This window comes from Rissa tridactyla, chromosome 6, assembly GCF_028500815.1.
Source record: "Rissa tridactyla isolate bRisTri1 chromosome 6, bRisTri1.patW.cur.20221130, whole genome shotgun sequence".
Classification (NCBI taxonomy): domain Eukaryota; kingdom Metazoa; phylum Chordata; class Aves; order Charadriiformes; family Laridae; genus Rissa; species Rissa tridactyla.
In genome coordinates this window covers 50,776,849-50,797,198 of record NC_071471.1, presented here as the reverse complement: position 1 = coordinate 50,797,198, position 20,350 = coordinate 50,776,849, and the positions used below count along the sequence as shown (strand labels likewise).

At 46.0% G+C, this 20,350-nt stretch overlaps 1 protein-coding gene across 4 annotated transcripts in view; it reads right to left on the bottom strand.

Annotated features, from left to right (window-relative positions):
• Positions 1-1,503: 1,503 nt before the first annotated feature.
• Positions 1,504-20,350, bottom strand: part of LOC128911574 (uncharacterized) — a 30,772-nt gene continuing 11,925 nt past the window's right edge. For all 4 annotated transcript variants that reach the window (XM_054206704.1, XM_054206705.1, XM_054206707.1 and 1 more), the window contains exons 3-8: positions 13,220-13,381; positions 10,182-10,362; positions 9,014-9,168; positions 7,743-7,769; positions 6,100-6,218; positions 1,504-1,623 (exon numbers count right to left, since the gene is read on the bottom strand). In XM_054206704.1, coding sequence (XP_054062679.1) covers positions 1,527-1,623; positions 6,100-6,218; positions 7,743-7,769; positions 9,014-9,168; positions 10,182-10,362; positions 13,220-13,381 — 741 coding nt within the window. In that variant the 3' untranslated portion in view covers positions 1,504-1,526. The remainder of the gene's footprint in view (positions 1,624-6,099; positions 6,219-7,742; positions 7,770-9,013; positions 9,169-10,181; positions 10,363-13,219; positions 13,382-20,350) is intronic.

Genomic DNA, 20,350 nt, shown 5'->3' with positions numbered 1-20,350 from the left:
TGTATGCATTGGAATAACACTTCCTTGCAGCTCGGCTCTCCCTGTTGCCTTTTCCCAGCAGAGAGAGCTCACGCTGAGCAATAGCGCAGTGTGACTACCCCACCTGCAGCCTCAGGCCCTCACCTGCACAGCCAGAGGACTTAACTTGTAACTTAAAAGTAGGAATTCAAGCCTGGTTCCCCCCTGAAAGATTGATAGCACAGGAGCTGGGCTGCCTGGTGAAGCTGAGGCGTTGCCTTGAATGCAGCTTCCAGTCTCTTGAAAGGCTGGTTCCCGCAGTGCCCCTCATTCTGGTCTCTGCTATGAGCCTGCACGATGCCGACTTCTGCGTAGGGTAGTGCTGGAGTTGAGGGACCTCTGCAGCAGGAATTTAGAAGCTAGTGGTGGATTCAGGAATGGCTTCGTAGGAAGTCTTGGCTTTACAGGCTTGATTTTCCTGTTGGATTCCAGTAAAATGGCACAGCTGGCCAGACGCTGCTCTGGAGGGAGGAGATGTGTTGGGGACAGGCTGAGACTGCAACTCAACCCCCCCAGAGGGAGAAGGCTGTCCTTCCAACAGCTGCTTCTGCACCAGGCAGGGAGTCCCTGGCACTCTTCTAGATGCTGCTGTGTCCCATAAAGGTTAAGTTTATTTCATCTGGGGAAGGTCCCCAGAAACCAATGATAACTTAAAAGCTTCAACGTTTTAGGTAATTCTGTTCCTAATCCAGAGAGGAGGAAGAATTTCCAAATCTTACTTAAAAGTCTCTGTTGCTTATGTTGCCAAGATGCTAACAGCAATTTTCATCTGTAGCTTGACTTTTATAAGTGTACTTCAGATTCAGCAGCGAAGCCGTACATATCTGAGCATGCATCTGTCCACAGACCCTTCTCAACCTCCCCCTTCCCTCTTTTCCTTCCAATGCTCAAATCGGAGTTGCTCTGTTGACAACTGTAGGATGCAGACTGCACAAAGTAACCCCGGGGTTCTTGGGTTTGTGTCCGTTGGTGTTTCCCATTTTGCTTTTCTGAAACAGAAGCATGCAGTGAGTGTGAGAGATCAGAAAGGGTTTCTCTGCATTTAACCCATGGGCTGAGTTGGGAAGGTGGAACAGGAGGCTGAGCCTGGTTCTCTTTTAGTCTTGATTATGGGCAGGTTGCCTATTTCCCAAGACATCTGGTTGGCTTGTTATTTGGGAATCTTTTTGACTGACTGCAGATAAATGAATTTGCTGCTGTACTTTGTGTGGAAAGGCTGTATGATGTAGCCTGTATGACTACAGATGCCTTTAAATTGTGGGTTAAAAAAAGAAAGTGGGGGACTATTAAAATTAAGGTATATGGGTCAGTCCTCAGATGGCATAAATGCATTTAATTTGAACTTCAAAAAACCGACCTGTTCCCGTCTTTGCATATTGGAACATGTCTGGGTGACGGAACAGGACTGTCTCATTTCTGTGCTGAGAAGAGGCAAAAAAACCCACCCAACCCACAAAGAAACACATGCTGCTTTACTTATTTTACCTTGTTCCATTTAACTTGGGTTATCAGAAAGGCCATATGTTTTCATTCTTTGTATTTTGCCCCAGAACGATCATGGAGTTCCTCTCAGTTTTCCTCAGCTCCGAAGGCATAATATCTGGCCTTAACAAATGGAAAAATACAATTAAAGTTGACAGCCGTCAGAATGTATGGCTGTATTCTTAGCATTAATATGCTATGCATATGTATCCAACATCCAAGCTGCACCCAAAGCAGCTTCCCCCTCTCCAGTCTGAAATTCCAAAACAGATGCTGTCCAAATATTTGTGGCAACATCCAAAACAAAAAAAAAAAATAAAATTAAGAGCTACAAAATGCAGCACTTGGCATGGAGTCACAATGTAATGTATGGACACAAACACCATTTTGTTGAGAGCAACCAGTATTTTCTGCCTAGCTGGAAGCAAGGGGGAGAGACTGGTGCATGAATGTCACAGGGAAGTTAAAAATTATGGCCTGAAACAGTAAGTAGTAAATAAGATGTTTTGAAGAACAACGCTAAACTAGCTGCTGTGGACTGTCTCCAGCTTGTTTTTCTTTGTTCGTTATTTATTACATACAATTGAAGTAAGCGTAACGCATCCTGTTTGGTTGTAATGGCTGTTAGCTCAGGCCTCCAGGACTTATGAAAGACAAACCTTTTGGAACATTTTTTTTAAAAATAGCTGCTGTTTAAGAAAGAAAAACTGTAGTTTGGGGGGTTTTTTAAATGCAGTATTTCAAAGCTATTTACAGAAAATAGCTATTACTATTTGAAATAAATAGCTATCAGATATTTATTTACTTCAAGTCTTTGGTTCGAAAAATTTTTCAGCTCAAAGTGCTGATTGATGTGGTACAGACTTTTTTTTGCCAGCTGCTAATTTGTTTTCTCTTTAATCTAAACACTGTATGATTTTGTTTGTTTGTTTTGTTGAGTTCTTAATTCTTTTTACTATGGAATGGTCAAACTTCTGCCTTGATGTTATTCTTTAATTCTTTGGCCTCTTCTCAACCCTGAGTGCAGAGATCCCCCTTGGCAGTAATTTCCTCCGCGAAGAGCAGTGTTCAGACCTGGGTCTGCAGCTCTAGGGCCATTTTCAGATGTTGCTAGACAATACTGAAGATGGGTTTTGTAATGTTAGAACCGCACTGTCCTTCCTAGCTTACTTCACCCTAACCACAAAGTAGTCATCGTGCAGCAGCAAGCTTTTTTGGTGGCTGTCAAACTGAAACTAGCATCCTTACCATGAAAGATATTGTCATTTGAGGTTAGCTCATTCCCACGCAGCTGCATTAAAGCTGCAGCTTCCATAGATACACAGGTGTGTGTGTCTACACAGGAATGACAGGCTGGGATTGCCCAAATTAGATCCTGCCTTGGAAAGGGGTTGGGGATAGCATCAGAAAAGCTCCTGAGCACAATTGCCTTCATTGAGATGGCTGCCTCTCTGTCTCTGCCAGGGCTGGAACAACTGCTGGTCCAGTCTGCTTCCTGGCAGCAGTCATGGCAAGTAGTGGGAGGCTGTACGTCCCATCTGTTTGTCCTCAAAGGGAGCTAGGGAAAGTAAGAAAAAAAATGACATGAAGGTGCTAATGCATTCCTCCTTGACTCTGGATTTTGGGGGATCGTTTGTAACATGATCTAGCCAGAGACAACTTCACACATTTTATAATGTCAGATGGAGTGGCAATGTCCAGGCAATAAATCGATCAAGGTAGGCTCCTGCAGAATTTGCAGCCCAGCTTCCACAGGCCAGGCTGGATTCTCTCCTTACTGTTCAAAGCAGCATCAGACTCTAATTGTTCAACAAGGGCCAGTATTTGGCCATACAATGCTCCACTATCATTTGAGAAGTTTTCTGTTACTAAAACCAACCACAGTGGAAAGGCAAAAAGTTCTCGTCTTGGGGGTCATTTGAGCTGGAAGGAAGTTCCTTGCCCTTTCTGGAGGGATCATTCTGCAATGATTTGGGGAGGAAATCTACTTTTCCTGCTATAGGTAAGATTCAGGTCCACGTGCTGCTTAACACTATGATCAAGTCATTCATCAGTCTGTTCTGGCCCTTTGCACAAAACAGACGTTGCTTTGTGGGAGTAAATGTACTAGCAGGAAAAAGAAAATGAAATGAAAACCTGAGCCTGTTTAGAACAATGTATGACAAACCACCAAGTCTTGTGCCAGTATGTTTGCCTTGGCAAGCCCCCCTCTCTCCCGCTGGAAGAACCAAGTTCTCCCTCTACTATGAGAATTCTTTTGTGGATGTTAAAAAAAAAAAAAAAAGACAGAAAAGAAAAACAAAACAACCGCCCTGGAGCAGATCATTCATCACAGGCAGAGTGGGAGCATGAAAGGATTTGCTTTGACCTAGTTACAAAAACAAAAACAAAGAGACTTTCTCTAATTGCCCAAATGACTCAAGTGGGACTGGGTGTCAAAAGCAGCAACTCTCTGCTTCCTTCAGAGCTGTGTGTTAATGCAGGGCACCAGCATCCAAGCCGTTCCAGTTCAAGACCTCAGGAGCTGTCTCTGGGCCCAAGGAAGCCCGGGTAAGCAAAAGCAAGCCAATTCCATACGCCTGCATGTACAAACAGGACCAGGAGCCAGGACAAACACATTTCATAAATTATAACAAAGACAGTGGCTTTAAATGCTGAGAGTATCAGGGCTTCAATGTTTGCTTTGCTGAGAGCTGCAGACAAGCGAGACTTTCTTGCTTTACCATTCTGGTACTGCTGTAGGAAGGGCCTGGCTTTCTGTCCGGCAGCATCTGCTGGGGATCCACTAAGCCTAACTTTTTATTTCAAAGGAGCCTGATGGCAACTGCGTATCCAAAACGCCATAGGAGCAAGGTGCCTAGCTTTTCCAGGCACCAGTGAAAAGCCCAATGTCAGTGCATTGCTATTGCAGGGTGCGGGGTAAAAAAAGCAAGAGCGAATAAGGAGAGGGCTGAGCAATAGGAGCTAGGAAGAAGGAGAAGAGAAAATGGAGGGAGGCAAGGGGTTTATGTAGATGTATGGGAGAAGAAAGTGAAAGGAAAGAGAAGGCCATTCATCAGCTACATAAAGCAGCCTGGAAAAATCAGGGTACAAGACCTCTGGGACTGCCCAGTTAGAACCAGGTAGAAAATTGTCCATTTGGCATCTCATTGTACAGCACTTCCATGACACTGGACTAGTTGTCCAGGATAGGTGTGAAAGGGGCGCAAGCTGTTTCTGTTAGGAGCTGTTGGGCTGGCCCTTCGTTGGGAGTACCTCGATTTAGCCAGCTGCGGCCTAGCCTGCAGTTCTCACACAGGGAGCACTGACAGCGTCCTCGGTGCCGCAGAGAAAGGGGCAAGCGGGATGTTACAGAAACAGGGCTTTTCTGCAGCCCAAATGAAGTCCTGGTTCTACTCAGGTTTAGAGGGAAGGTTCACAAGAGTTTGTATTTCTTCCCCAGCTGGTTCACCATCTATTTTAGATGGAACTGTTTGATCTCTTTCTGCTTTGTGTTTCTTTCAGTTTCTCAAACAATAGGAGGAAGCTCGCCTGTTACGTGTGCTTGGGCCCCAACCAAGCTTTTCCCAGCTGGAAAAATCACTCCCTGAACTACAGAGTTTGTTTTTTTTTTTTTTCCCCCAGCTGTAATTACAAGATTCCCAGTTCCCTTATGCATTCTGTAAGGTAGGTACAGGCTGTCTAAGGGGAACAATGGGACATTCCTGAGTGCTTAAACAACTGCCAGTTTCCCCACCATCATCCCCGCTAAAACCTGAGGAGGCCTTAAGCACATTTGAGCTGTTCAACTCAAGGTTACTGAGACCTCAGCTGAAAAAACACAGGGAGGAGCACAGTTCCATGTCATGCTCCTGCTTTGGTGAGTAATGTACCTAGGCTCTTCCTGTTACCTGATTACATACAAAACCGCCCCAAATTCACTAAACCAGCTGGGAAGATTTGGCAAGCGCACAGGGAATATCTGTGCAAGGGGTAGCTGGTAGCACTATCATCACCTCAGACAGACATGCACCACACGGTATTTCTGTATATAGTATACAGTATATTATAGTATGTAACTAGCCTGATAGACAAACTTGCCCAAGAGACCAGCACAGATCTCTTAATAGAAATGAGACCTCATGCTTGACCCAAAAGTTCATCCACAGCAACAAGCGGGTCCTACCCAGGAGCACATGCTCAGCAAACTTCATCTCCTCTAACAGGATACCTTCCAGCTGATCCTGACTGTCCCATCCCATCAGACATTAGATGCAGTATGTGTTACCATTCCAACAGATGAAAGGTGTGAAGGTGGATAGAGGAGAGCATTAACCTTGACTGGAATGCTTAGGGGGGAGCAGAAAGGCAAATAGGCTTTGGCTAATTGTCAACATCCCCTTGCCCTGTTGGGGATAAGCACCCTTTTTTAGGGACCCTAATGTTTCCATTATTCTCACAGAGGTAACATTTATCCAGTTGGGACCTTAGAGTACCTGAGCACTAAAGAAGCAAATGGCTGTGCTGGCCAGGACCGCCACATGGAATGGAGAGAAGGTAAGGAGGGGTCTTCTCCAGCCAGCAACAACCAGAGGTGAATCTCCCATAGCTCCGCCTTACCTGTACAACTGTGGGCAGGACCTCTTCAGAGCAGCAGAGGACAGCCCCAGCTTGTTCTGGTTTCTCAGCCGTGTCTTCCTCATAAGATCCCTCATTCTCCCCCAAGCATGGCCCTCACCCTAGGGAGCAAAAAGAAACCACATCTTGAAGGACGTGAGGCTAGCTGCTGGCAGACCCTATCTGGCCAACATATGATGCTTTGGGGTACTCCAGGGTGGTAGGAAGAGGGGAGCTTTGGTATTTCATATGGAAAAAGGTCAGGTCCCACAAAAGAATTTTTAATACCCTTCAATGATGCCCAGTGGCCAGCCTGTACCTGTATAGGGCACAATGAGACAGGAGGGATCAACTGTCGGTAATACCATCCTTTTTGTATTTTGTTTGGTAACATGTCAGTACCTAGGACTCTGCTGTTGATTCTGACTTAAGGTTTCAGAGAGTGAGAGCACTTCACTGGTGAGGGCTGAGTAGCTGCCTAAAGGCACGTTTTACCTTATTGTTACGCTGTACTAAAGGAAAAGATCAGTTTGGTTTCCTACCTACTCACATGCACCCAGAGAGGCCTTTACAACAAAAACAACCCAAAAAAGCAGCTTGACTCCCTTCTTTCTATTAGGCCAGGTGCATTGGTATCAGCCCTTTTCAAGGTGGTGACTTTTGTGGACCATGAATTAGAAGAGATCAAGCCTTTGTTTCCCTGTCACGTCTTCAAGCCACAGCAATTGGGCACTTACATTTGAAATGCTAATAGAGATTATCAGGAGGTCAGGGAGTCTCATGAGAGCTACCCCCACCCCCCACCCCCCCACAATGTTTGCTCTCTCAGGGCTGAGCTCATCTGGATTTATGAACCAAAAAGGAGCCACGCACAAAAAAACCTCATGGTTTTATGCTACATTGTTTTAAATTTCCTAAAGTAATGACTGGAAAACCTTGGGAAAAGAACAAAAAGAGATCATGCCCCAGGACTAGCGTAATTGGGAGAAACGATTCCTGTCTGAGTGGAGTTCTCAAACCACTGTCACGTTCAGGGCATTGTTCTGCCCTGTCGGGAGGTGCCTTCCCACTGTGCCACCAGCAGAGCCATTGCTCCAGGAGTTGTGGCCACCTTGGGAGCACAACCTGGCTTCTGCCCAGCCACACACGCCAGCCCAGGCAGAGCCTGTTGCAGTAATTCGTCTTGGGGCTCTGTTAAGTTTTCAGTTCAAAACTTCAGATGAGGTCATGGGCTCAGCTGAAAACTGCAACACCGGTTTCTGTGCTATTGAGTTAATTGCCTGTAAGTGAGACTGTTTACTCATGGAAATATCAAACCTTTGTGTTTACTCCTAGGATTTAGGTGTGCTGTGGAAGGGTTTTGGAAGCCTGGCCAGTTAGTCCCTCATTGTGCTGGTGGTGTTGCAGAAAAGCAAGCACTGCTAATACCACAGAGAGCCTGAGCAGTTGCCTGCTGTCTGCAGTGAGGGTGGGACAACAACGGACCACATGCAGTAAGTCATAATAAATGTGTGTCTGTTACTTTGATAGTAAACTTCGGGGGTCAGTGAACCTCTTTTGTTCATGTATAATGCTGTGCACTACAGGGGCTTGCTCTATGATAATGCAGGTACAAGTTAAATATATTCTGCAAAGGCAGTACATACCGAGATGTTCCTGCTGACGTCCAGACCCTAAAAACAAAAGGCAAATACGTTGATAAATAACAAGGCAGCAAGACTATCTCACAGTGCTGGGAACAGACTGGGCTTTGTTCTCAGCTCTGCCCTGGAGTCCACCCAAAGCCTTGGTCAAGTCCATTATCTCTTTACGATTCAGTCCCTCACACATGTGATAATCCCTTCTTTACTCCTCCACCTCTCGCCTCCCTTTTGTATTTAGTCTGCCAGTTCATGTGTATAGCACCTAGTAGCCTGGGGACTAGTGTAGCAGGATTCCCATACAGTACCTGACTGTAGAAGTAAATGGGGCACTTTATACTCAGGGTACACAGTGCAATGCTAAGTGACAATGCTAAGGTGTGGTGTAACAAGAGAGCACCAGGACTCAGTTTTAAAGAGTGTGGATCTTGATTCTGCAGTCCTGTGAAGTTATCAGGGCTTCCCAAGTGCTCACAATAATGCTCGTACTCCAGAAGCTGGCTGGACACAAGCCAGAGCATGGAGCACCTTTCAGGATTCAGCCTTGATTTGGTTTCTGAAGTTCGAAATGTTTGCAACCTATTTGCAACTTTGGGGTGGAAATCTCCTGAGAAGGTCTTTCCCATGGCAGACCTACTCCTTCCTCTTTCCTGTCAGGCTGGGAATACTCTGATTAGAGCCTCTGCCCTGGCATTTCAGCACTTCTGATCCCCACCGGAACCTGAAAGTGCTGAGACAGCCACAAACAATGGGAAAGAAAGAGAGAGGAAAAGCATTCCTCCTGACTCCCTTGGACTTCAGTGACACAGTTTCCCTGAAACATGCTTTAGGGCCTGGAGTTAATTACACTGATATGCTGCCAGTCTGGTAATAAGCGTTGCCAGCTAAGGATTGATGCATTAAATTTTTGTATGTGGTAATGAATGTGTGATTGGTTTAATCTCACTAGCAGCAGTAGTGAAGATACTTATGACAGGGTTCACACAATGAGTTATCTGGAGTTAGCAAGGGCCCATGCTGCTGCCTGCAGTACTCCTCTCTGCTGCACCAGTGCTCTGTTTGTGCCTTTCTTGGCATAAAGACATAGCCATTGTCTTCATTTAAGGCTGGGATCAGAAAGGCACAGAGGACCCTGGCCCTCACTGCCCCAGCCCTGTTCAGTAGCAGATGGGGTTGGCTTGTTCTCCTGGCACCCCACTCTGATCTGCCTGAGCAGAACTTCTCCCTGCGTCTCCCACAGGTCCCACTCAAAGTCTGGCTCCAAGCTTATCACTCACCTTTCTTACTGCAGGGTCCTTTGATGGAAAAGCCTGTCCCTCAGCCATGCTACCAGCTTCTCTGAACTCATTCTCCTTGTTGTTCCTATTGTTTGACGACTTCCTGAGCCCCACCATCGGCTGGCTGTTTCCTGACTCTGGGTATCTCTCACCTCCTGCAATGAAATACAAGAACTTGCTCACATTTCTCAGCAGTGTCCTGCTAGGATGGCCTCTGGGCAGTGCTGCCAGCAAGCTGCAACTCCAGATGGGATGAGAACCCAAGTGACTTAATGGTGGGATGAGACCTCATGTGTTTTCATGCCACACTTCAGTGGAAAGAAGGTAAATGCTCCAATAAAGCATCCGACCACAGCAGGCTTTCTAATGTCTTCCTCATGGCCTTATTTTCCTTCCAGGCCTGCTCTGAAACTGCCAGGAAAGAGCATTTCTGAACCTCAGCACTAGAGATCCCAAAGGCCATTACACTCTGACTCAATCCTGCTAGGAGGTGTGTTGATGCTCTGTGTTTCACCAGGTATTGGAGGCAGGCTGGAGTCCAAGGTTTGAAATAAACCAACCAGGCTCTCTTAGTGGGCTGGTTCACATCTAACATTGGATCCAGACTTTTCAGCTGGCTTTATCATCAGTAGGCTGAGCTCAGTCTTTCTCACCCTTCTGGAAAAGTTGGTCTCTGGATCCAAGCTTTGCAGCTGTGGCTTATTTCCACTTAGTCTATAGAATAAGTCATCTTCCAGGAATGTGTTCTGTGCCTGCTTGAGAGGGAAGGAGACTAATAACAGGCATAAAGCTTTCCATCTTAGATCAAATCCTACCTTGGCTGGGGGGGATTTTAAAACCAAATGGAGGGGCTCCACTAATGGACCCATTCAGGCATGCTAAGTTTCCAAAAGACAGACCCGTTTTATAACGCATTTGTCCTAATCTTTGTAGCCACATCTGCAGAGCAAAAAGTCCTGCTTCACACATGTGAAGAAGCAAGTGTTAAAATCCTAGGTGTAGACAAAGCATTTTAAAACACATCTCTCAAATTTTCAGCTAAGGTTTAATTCCACTAACACCTTGCGCTGTTCCCATCTTTCTTTCCTGGGGAAAAGGAAGGTGCTGGTTAGCTTATTTCACCAACTGGTGGCAAGCAGGAGGGCAGGTTAGAGGTATTTGAACTCACCATTGCTCAGCTTTTCAGTGTTTGCTCCTATTTCTGGGATGATGGAAAGATCAGAAGGGTTTCCAGTCTGAACCAAGAGGCTGTGAGGTCTGCTTCTCCCAGCAAACAATGTCTTCACGTCTTGGTACGAGTGGAGGAAGATGCTGGCAGCTCCACAGGAGCAATGTTGCAGAAGGTACTCCTACACAGGACAAGAAGAAAGTATGTGGATTCTCAGGTAACCATGTGGTGTGATGTTACACAAATTGCAATCATTCCATCAGGACCCAGACAAATTATTTAACTCTTCAAAAGGCTGAGGAGCCTGGAGTTGGCACTGTAGATTTTTCATGGTTTTTTTTTTTTTTTTCATGGGTTCATTTGTGTTTAATTTAAATTGTTTGATACTCAGCATCTTTTGGGGTTGTTTCCCAGAAGGAATTGAATACAAGTTTCTAAACACAGAGCTGCTTGGCTAAGGCATTTGTGTAAATAAACTGATCTGTTAAAGCAGTGACTCGCATTTTAAGATAATATTATTTGTTTTGGAATGTGCACAGAAAGCAGTATCTTACATTTTTATTGATGGGATGCCATAGTTCTCTTACATGTTACCAATGAGATTCGCTGTATGTGGTACTTCAGCTGCTGTATGGTGGGTAGATTTTGTACCTTGCACAGCCATGTTGCACAAGAGTTTAGGAGGGCAGAAAGCAAGGAGACATTTATGTAGCTGAAGTGGAAAGGGAACCAAACTCTTTATTGCTGTTCGCCTCTGGAGAACCCCAAGCAATTGACAGTTTTAATGTAATGTTTCATCTGGATATGTTGCCACAGCTGGATGGCGCTTTGCAGTACCTATACCTTTGGGTCATGCTTTGAAAATCTCATGAAAGATGCTGCTTTTGGCCCAGGGCATTGAAGACTTCCTTGTAAAGCAAAGGATGTGGAGTATCTGTGTTCCCTTTGTGTCCCAGGATCAATACCATACACAGCAGCACCTGCTGTGGTTATGTCTGGGAGGTCTCTTCATAAGGTCTTCAAGATGGTGAGATCTAGTAGGTTTACAGCAAAGGTAAACAATGATATAACTCTCTATTTTTTTTTGTTTGTTTTAAAGATCCATGATTCTGCTGGAAAAAGCTGCTCGCTGCAACTGCACAGCATTTTGCAAAAGATAAATGTTTCAGATGTTTCAAAATGTTCTAAGTTTTCCATCATCCCACTTGGTCAAGGCTAGTCCTGTTAATGACGGAGTGCCTTCAGCTTCCTGCGATCTAAACTGCCTGGTACTTTATGGAATAAATCAGTACAGCTCTGTCAGCTTCAGCAACCTGCATCATCTGAGTGCTTCTGGAAATGTCATTGGTCTCTGTGGCAATGTCTGTACCGCTCTCAAAACAGCATTGGGGCACTGCCATCTACGGTCCTCGTGACCAGCTCTTAATACCATACTAACCCATCTCTGCTCTGGGGATTCTGTCTTCCTTAGCCATGTCTGGGGTATGGGAAATTCCACGCTCATAGTCTGCATGGAGAGTGAACATGGTTTGGAAAATAGCCTCCCAAGTATGATGTGGACAGCAACCTCCACATCTCATGGCAAACTGGGGTAGTAGCATTCCTCTTCTACACAGAGGGGCTGTGACTCTGAAGAGGAAAATGATGGAGAGCTACTGAGATATAAGAGATGCAGGCACTACAGAGATACCTGAGCGAGATCACCCAGTTTTGTAGAGCACATTGCAAGTGCTGAATGTTACATTTGGGGGTCCAGTTCCCCACTGAACAGTATGGGACAAAGGCGGCTGAGAAGGCACTGCTGAGAGATCTTAGAAAAAAGCAGAAGATGAAAGTTTCAAATATTTAAATGAAAGCACGGTGCCTTTCATTTCAGTGGGAGCTGGGGAGGAGGGGGCACATACACCAGATGAGGAATTGACCCTGAATTTGCAGCTTGGAAGAGTTACTTTGAGCAATGACTCACAGTTGTAAAGCTTCAGGAAATGTGTTAACAATTCCCAGGCTCTATGTAGGAGGCTGCATTCCTCTGAGCGTGAGAGATGGGTACATGGAAATGACAGGCTATGCTGCTTTGCAACCTGACTCACAACTTGGCTTTGGCTCTGAGGAGTCGTCAGTCACCTACTGCAGATCCAGTCCCAGCAGGTGGGAGAGCAGCACCAGGGGAGGAATGACGCTGTCGGGAGAATAAAAGACTTGCCACAGCATGGCTGGGAAGAAATAGCTGAGTGTGACAAACCCCTTCTGCTCCTTCGGGGGTGATAAAATAAATACAAAGGGAGGGGACAAAAAAAGATGGAAACGTGGTGTGATGGCCAAAGATAAAGAACTGAGAAGCAGAGTGGGGTAGAGCTGAACCAAAATATGCAGGGGCTAAAAAGTGCTGTTTAGGAGGACACTGAAATGATTTGCAAATTTCAGTCAAATTCCCCAGCAAGCTCTGGCTGATTAAAAAAAAATACTATTAGAAATGCTGAGAAGTTTCATGTCAGAGATTCAGTTGGAAGCTCAGAGGCGCAGGAAGGGAAAGAGAGCATGGAGTTGAGTAGCAGTACCACTGTTTCTCTTTCCCATTGTGTCTGTTTTGTGGGAAATCCTGGGATTTTGACAGTTTGAAACCAGAAGGAAAAGAGCGAGCTTTTAATTCAAAACACAATTGCTAAGGAGGTCCATGGAAATGTTTTGTTTTGATAGCATTGACGGGGGCAGATTGGTTCTTGGGAAGTTTTCAACTGTGGAGAAGTAAAAGCTTCTGACTTCGAGCTTGGCCATCGCATGAGGTGAGAGGGATGCTTTTTAACGCAATAGAAGCAAGCACATCTGGGAGACAAAAACTGAACAAGAACAGAAACCCAAGCCCACCCTAAGGGAAGCTGAGCCCACTGTGGTAGATGAGGGCTCCCTGAAGATCAGAGCACCCAGCCCAGGTGGGTGTGGGGTCCAGTAAATCAGCATCTTCCCCAACACAGATGTGGAACTTTCCATCTGGGCCTTGAGTGTACCATTTAATGGAAGATATTGTGGTGTCTGCTTACCTCCTTTATCTGCCTCATCTTCTGCTCTTTCTGCAAGTTGCACACTTGCTTTTGGAGACGCAGGTTGTGCTCCTGCAGCTGCCCAATCTTCTCAATCAGTTGGCAAATGTGTTCCAGGTATCCCAGACCAGATCCCAGGACTTTGCTGTTACCTTGATTCACCTGCAAGGACAATACAGCTTGGACCACAGAGTAAGTTACAGTTCCGTGGGCCATGGTAAAGACACTCAGGCTTCCACTTGCAAGGTTATAGCCAGATTTGAGCTGCAGTGTTGCTTGCTCGCTCGCAGCTCTTTTCTGGATTACCCAGCAAGATGTTGCACCAGAGGTACTCTTCTGACTGATCCCAGGCTGACACAGAGGTAAAACTTGTGACGGCCTGTTTCTAGTTTCACCTCCCAGGCTAATTTTTGTCTTTTACCGGCCACAGTGCGCTTACAAACATTGTCCTGCTGTATGGTATAGATGACTGGGGTTAGTATGGCTCATTTAGCCCATTGCCCTCAGTGCAAGTCATGCTTATGTGTATTGAGGTTGAGCTTGGCTCCTACCCAAAGGCACACATCTGCAGGTCACAGTGATTTGCTGCTTTGTGACCAACTTGGGGATGCATTTTGTCTGCCTTTTGCAATCTGCAACCATTACAGCACAGCTGAACTCGGACCTTCATCACTGGTGGGTCAGTGAAAGGGACGCATGCCTGAACCAAGCTGCCAAAGTGAAAGAACATCTTTCCACTGTTGTTTAGGAGATCCCAGCTTATGTCCCTGCTGCTACATTCTCAGTCATTAAGAGATGCCTGAAGAAAGTCTGCAGGATCAAGCTTGCTGTCTGGCTATGGCGGGACACTCTGTACCACTCTCTCCCCCCACCCAGGACTTGCGGAGTCTCACAGCTGCTCAGTGCTGGAGACAGACAGTAATCCTGTGGTAGAGGACAGGCATCAGCGCGTCCCAGCCTCCTGCTCGGCGCCTCGCCGTTTCTGGCCCCAGGACTTCCCCAGGCGCAGCGAGTGTCCTCTCCTGCACCGCAAGCGGACTCTGCCGAGCGTGCTAACAAATACATACAGAGGCTCACTTCCACCTTGGCGCTGCCTGACGATGTGCGTGTGATATCAGTAAGTAAAATAAGCCTCGATCTTTACAAAAGCGGTGCTCTAAGTTTATCTTACTTCAAAAAATAAGTTTCCTCTACAAAAGCAGGAAGCTTACTCTGTCTCCTTTCCCACAACAATCTACATTTTTGGGGAAATGCCAGCCTTGGGACTCTTCCTGTATTTTCATTATGTCAGAAAGCTCATGGTGTGTTCAAAAATAATCAACATTAGGATTTACTTCTTTTTAAACAAATGATGATACAATGTTATTTATAAACAGGTATTATTATGTCCAGATGCTTTTGTGTCTGAGGTCGGGACAGAGGTCACATGAAATCATATGAAAAACTGCAGTGACTTCAAGCCAACCAGTCATTCACATTCATGATTTTTATTTTCCTCTCGGGCAGAGCCTGCAGAAGCGGTGGCAAGACAAAGGTTACTCGGCCATAAAACAGCCCTCAGCGTGTCTGTGCAGTGGGACGGGGCAGCCCCAGGACTCACAGGGAGAACAAAGTCCACATGGTGCCTGCTGGGAAAAACTTCAATCAAACGCATTATAACCAACATACCTGAAAGCAGCTAGGGATTTTGGGGTGCCCAGCTTCAGAAACATGATTTTTCAGAAAGTACATGAGTATTAGCTTCTGAAAATCTGTTTGTTTTTTTTTAAGCTGTCCCAAAATGGGTAGTCAAAAGCTCCTCATTCCCCTTGAAAATTAGGCTTTCTGCCACTCCATACCGTCTTTTTGCACATTTAACAACTTCCTTTTCTGTCAGTTTGCTGTTCCAGTGACTGATGGCATGCCTATATTGTCCTATGGAGACAGTGAGCCAAATTCAATCCATTTTATAGCTGTAGAAACACAAGGGAAGACTACAAGGGACAGAGGAGCTCTTGGAAAAGAGGATAAAGTAAAACATTTGGCTGTAACCTCAGGATTGAGGAGAGAGCAGGAAGCTCTTGACTGTCACCTCTTTCAGGCAGGGACCCTCTTTGTGTTCCATATTTATCCAGTGCTTAACACTTAAGGTCCTGCTTTGTGTTTGCAGGTGCTAGGTTTATAGGGCAAAACGGGCAGGGGAGGAGAAGAGAAGGTGGCCCAGATTTCGAGTGCCATGTGCATAGGGCTGAAGGCACTTGAAAACAAAGGGGTTTTGAGCAGGCATGGAGAAAATCTGGCTTTTAGCAGAAGTTAGAGAGAACTTCCAACTCCTGAGAATATAAGTCCCTAGAAGAAAAAAAGAAAAGGGATGGAAAAGGTGTAGAGCAGTTGGTCCAGGCCTTGGGGCAAGGGGGATTTATTCTTGTGGAGAACCTAAACCAGACTGAAGGTTGGACCCAATATGCTGGATGTGTGCTGGAAGCCCCTGTTTCACAGCCATCCTTCAGAGGCTGCTCAGGGCAGGCAGTTTGGGCTATTTAATAGGAAATTAATTTGCATTTTATTGAAGTGATCCCAGTGAGTGCAAATGAGCAAAAGGCAAATCAGGCTGAGCCTATAGTGCCTGCCCATCCCTGCAGGGTCAGCCACCTCTGTGGTCGGCATGCAAGGGTAAAAGGTTTTAAGGGGGGGGATACTTCACCTTGCTTCCCTAGTTAGCATGAGGATTGCTCAGAGATAGCAGGCATTCAATACAGAAAACTTGTGTAATTCAGCTGGTTGCCCCCAAAACAATTGCTCAAAGAGGGCCTCTCCAGTGACCCTTCCAGGACTTTTTCTCTTCCATAAACTGGAATTACCTAAACAGCCCTTGCTATCTTCTGGTCATGCCACCTGCAGCATAGAACCTGCTCTGTCGCATTCTGGTCTAAATATTTTCCTCTCAGCACCTGTGAGAGTTTTACGCTAGCAGTGGAGGATGAGCAACCATAGGAAAACTGCACACATTTTCCAGGATGAGTCTCTTCCAGCCTCTGTCCTCCCAGTTGAAGCTTCCCAAAACACACACCTAACAGGACTGAATTTTTTCCCATTCCCCACATGGGGACTGTCAAATGGTATTGGAACAAAAGCCATGTACCCATTTTTGAGTTGATGAAACCTATGAAGAAGGAAAAACATCTCACCTATTTTTTTGAAGGCAAAGATGCAGAGGATCAGACAGACACAATTTATGAATCAGATGGTTAAAGTTGTGCTAGGAGAGTAACAACGTAATGCACAAGCAGGTGCCAGATTTTGCTTTCAGGTACATCAGAGTGAACCAGACCCTCAGCTGGAAGAAAAGGAATCCAAGACTCTCAGCCATATTATGCTGAGTTACTCCCACTACAGTTTTGACCCTGCAGAGTTAAGGTGCACTACACTGACTTTATACCCATGGAGCTAAAAAGAGATCTCTGCCCTTGTGAGTGCTCACCTAACTAAGTTTTGGGGACTGGTTTTCAGTACATGTATCCCTGCTCAGCTGGCAATAAACCACAATTGTGCTGGCCCACAGATTTCTTAGGAAGCTTAAAAAAACAGGATCAGCATCTGCACTGGGAACTCTGGCTTATCTGGAGCCCTCCAGTCAATATTTTGACTGGTATAAAATCATGTTTTTTTCTCTGAAGCCACCAGAGTCGCAGAGGTGGGAGTCTGTCCCTCTGTCTCTGTGAATGTGTAACATCGTGCACGCTGCAGCACCTGAGCACTACAAAGGTTTGAAGTTCAGTGGGAGCTGCAAGACAGACGGTTGTTTTCAAACCTCTTGTCCAATTGAGGTATAATCAAAACCTGCATTTCTGATCCATCTAATCAGCATTTTGTCCTGACTAATTGCAGCCATGATGTTACTTTGATGCATGTGATGGGTTTTTCTTCAATTGGGCTCAATGGAAAACTGTCCCTGGGCTGGACCTGGCAGGAGGAGCCAAAGCTGACGGGCAGGACTAGCTTGCAGGTAAAGGTCTTGATTCAGACAAGAGCCCACTGACGTTTCTTGCAGTGACTTAGGTTTCTGCACTTCATGCAATGCTCTTCGCTTTCTCTTGTGGATAGTTTTGAGTTGTACCATGCTCCATCCTCCCATACATCCCTCACTGCCCACTCATGCTGCGTTAACATGGCCAGTACAGAGGCAGCATGGTCACTGCACCGACAGCCATGGAATGTAATTACAATCCTCCCACCGTGGGCTTGGAGCAACTGATTAGTGACGCCACAGGCTGAGTGGGAAGCATTTGTCACTGGAAGCTGACAGCACCGAAAGGCTTGTGAATAACAGGAAAGAGAGGGATCGTGCTGTATATTTTTGACGGCTCCACCCTGCTGTCCAGGAGGGGCTGTGCTTACTGATAGCTTCTGGTTTCCTCCAAGCGGCACGCACAGGCTATGGGGCTGACCATCACAGGTTGCCCTATCCTTCCCCTGAACCATACCACTCTCTGCAGAGATGTATTTTGACTACTTTTGCCCAGAATAATTAGCACTGTGTGGATAAGGGTGGGTTTGTTTTGTTTTTTTTCATTTAATGACGACAATGCTCCTACCCTCTCATTTCTTCTAGGGGTATGGGCTGACTTTAAATGTAAACTTTATGGAGCGTGAGGAAGTGTTTGCAAAGCAAAAGCATCAAAAGCTATGTATCTTCAAACTGACCCCAAACACTTAATTTGGCTTAAAAGGAAATGCTTTTATTTAGGCTTCAAAGTTCTTTTACTTGTTGTTTGACAGCTTCCACTTTCTTTCATCTTTCTAAATGTAGGCAAATTTCAAAATAATGACAGTTCAAAACAAAAGATCAGAAATCTTTGTTTAAGAAACGCCAGACTGAAACAATTTGATGTATATTTTCAGCCAAAACCATCCACCAAATGAATCCAAATGGTCAAAACATTTGGTCATTTTTCAGTCTGTCTTTTTCGGCAGTTTCCTTCCTGTTCTCTTGGAAGTGGCCTCAGCAGTGAGACAGGCTGGGAGGACATCAAGGGACATCCTCATCCAGAGACTGAATCCTTGCTCGGCTGTGGTGTGCCAGTAAGCACAGTGCTGTTGGCATTGCCACAGCCAGCTGGGCTAGGGAAACTCAACTGCTCTCCTGTTACTTGCAAGTTGTATTCCCAAAACCAGCCACAGGACTGAGGAAGTTGCTGTCACCTATAATTAAATAATGCTCTCACCTGGCATTAAATACAAGCCAGGGTAAGCACTCTTGCATCTCTAGCAATATGAATTTAGTGCAGCGGGAACTGATTCGATGGAACAATTTGGTTTGCCATGTTTTTTGCCAAGCAGAGTGGGAATACCCTGAACTAGCTTGCTATCTTTCAGACAACATTGAGTGCATTTACAGGGGTATCTGAGTCCCTGAGATAATATCGGGCCAGATGGCTCCTAAGTACCATGTTCTATCTTGGACAGGTTATGGGCAAATGTGAAAACCACAGAGTAAGCCTGAAGCAGAGCCTCAGCTGGGGTGAACCAAGATGCGCCCATCAGCTCTATGGGCAAATGATCATCTGGACATTGTTTCTGAGTGGGTCTCACTCTGTCCTGCCTCTGTTGTACGACAGTGAGGACAAGTCAGCCTTGTGCAGGTCTGGGGGGGGCAGGGCCAAGTAGAAGGCTCTGCCCCATGGCAGAGGATGTCCCTGTGCGCTGTGGCACACAGCGTAGCACCAGCACTGGGGCTCTGCACCAGCTGGGGGCATTTCTTGCTACCTGGCATCCCAGCAGTTTGAAGAGTGCTGCTCTTGACATGCCTGGAGGTGCTCTGTGGAGAGGGGCAAACTTCCCCAGCATCTAGGTCACAGCTGTATTTATACAGCTCGAAAAACAAACAAAGAAAAGTGCTCTGGGGCACAGAGCTTTAGCACTCAGCCAGTGAGGATATTAAAAAGGAGGGGAGATAAGCCATCAAGAGCTTCATTTCCTCTTCAGCTTCTTTCTAATTTATTCTCTTGTTTATTTAAATGTTCTCATTTGGGAAACTGAGGCTCCATTTCACAAAAGATTTAAAGGAATTTCATGGGCAGCCAGAGCTGTCAGACACGACCAAGCTGGCTGCAAACCCTCTGGAGCGCAACAGAGAATTTAGGTAACTTTTTATAAAGTGTCCTTGTATTCAAACTCTCCTGCTCCATTCCTTTTTTGAACTCCCTGCCAAAAGGCCAGGTTGCTGTCTGTTTGGGAACCATGCAAAATAGACATCTCTCTTCTGCCGTGTGTGAGAGAGCTCTGGCGAGGAAGAGGTTGCTGTGTTGGACTGTGTGGTGCTTGTGCTGCCTCGATATGCAATGTTTACAAAGATGGGCCATCTCTGACCTTCCTCGCTGCTCGGGAGGGTTTGATGTGCTGGAGAGGAAGGCCATTGCCTGATGGCTCAGGGCCTGGGCAGAAAGGTCATGGTGAAATTACCTACACAGCACTTGTCACTTGGCTTCCTCCCACCCATCTCCCATTCCAATTCATCACTATTACCACAATGAATGCCCCAAAAAGAAATCTGATATTTCTTTGATATTTTTGCTGTGTCTGTGTGACCCTCTTCATCTAGCCCCCCCCCTCCTTTCCTTTTGCTCGTGGGGCTTTTTGGTCCGTCTCTCTATCAAGAATCAGCTCCCCAGTTAGATCTTTCTGTCACTGGTTCATGGAGGCCACTGCAGCAGGCAGGCAAGGCAGCGATCGGCAGTGTGGGGCTTCAGGCAAAGCACTGGGATGAGCGCTTGCCAGCATCCACTATGGGAGAAGGTGCACAGAAGGGCTTTTTGTTCTCCTGTCAGTCGGACAGTGTACCCAGCAAGGGGGAAAGTGTAGGACAAGCTGCTGAAAATATTATTTACATCGCAGCTGTGCTAGAGGGTTAAAATGGGATCTCCATCCCCAGCCCAGCAAAGATTCGAATTTGTGCATTAGTTCCCTGCTCACTCATTATTTGAGAGAGCTGGTTCAAGAGGACAGGACAGGCCTGGACAGGAATGAGCTGCCCCTTAGACAAGTTCTTTCCAAACTTCAGTGCCCCAACAGCAGCCCAGCTGTTCCCAGGAACAGGAATAACCTGACCTTGAAAAAGAAACTATGCTCTGATCCCCATCCCATGTATCAGAG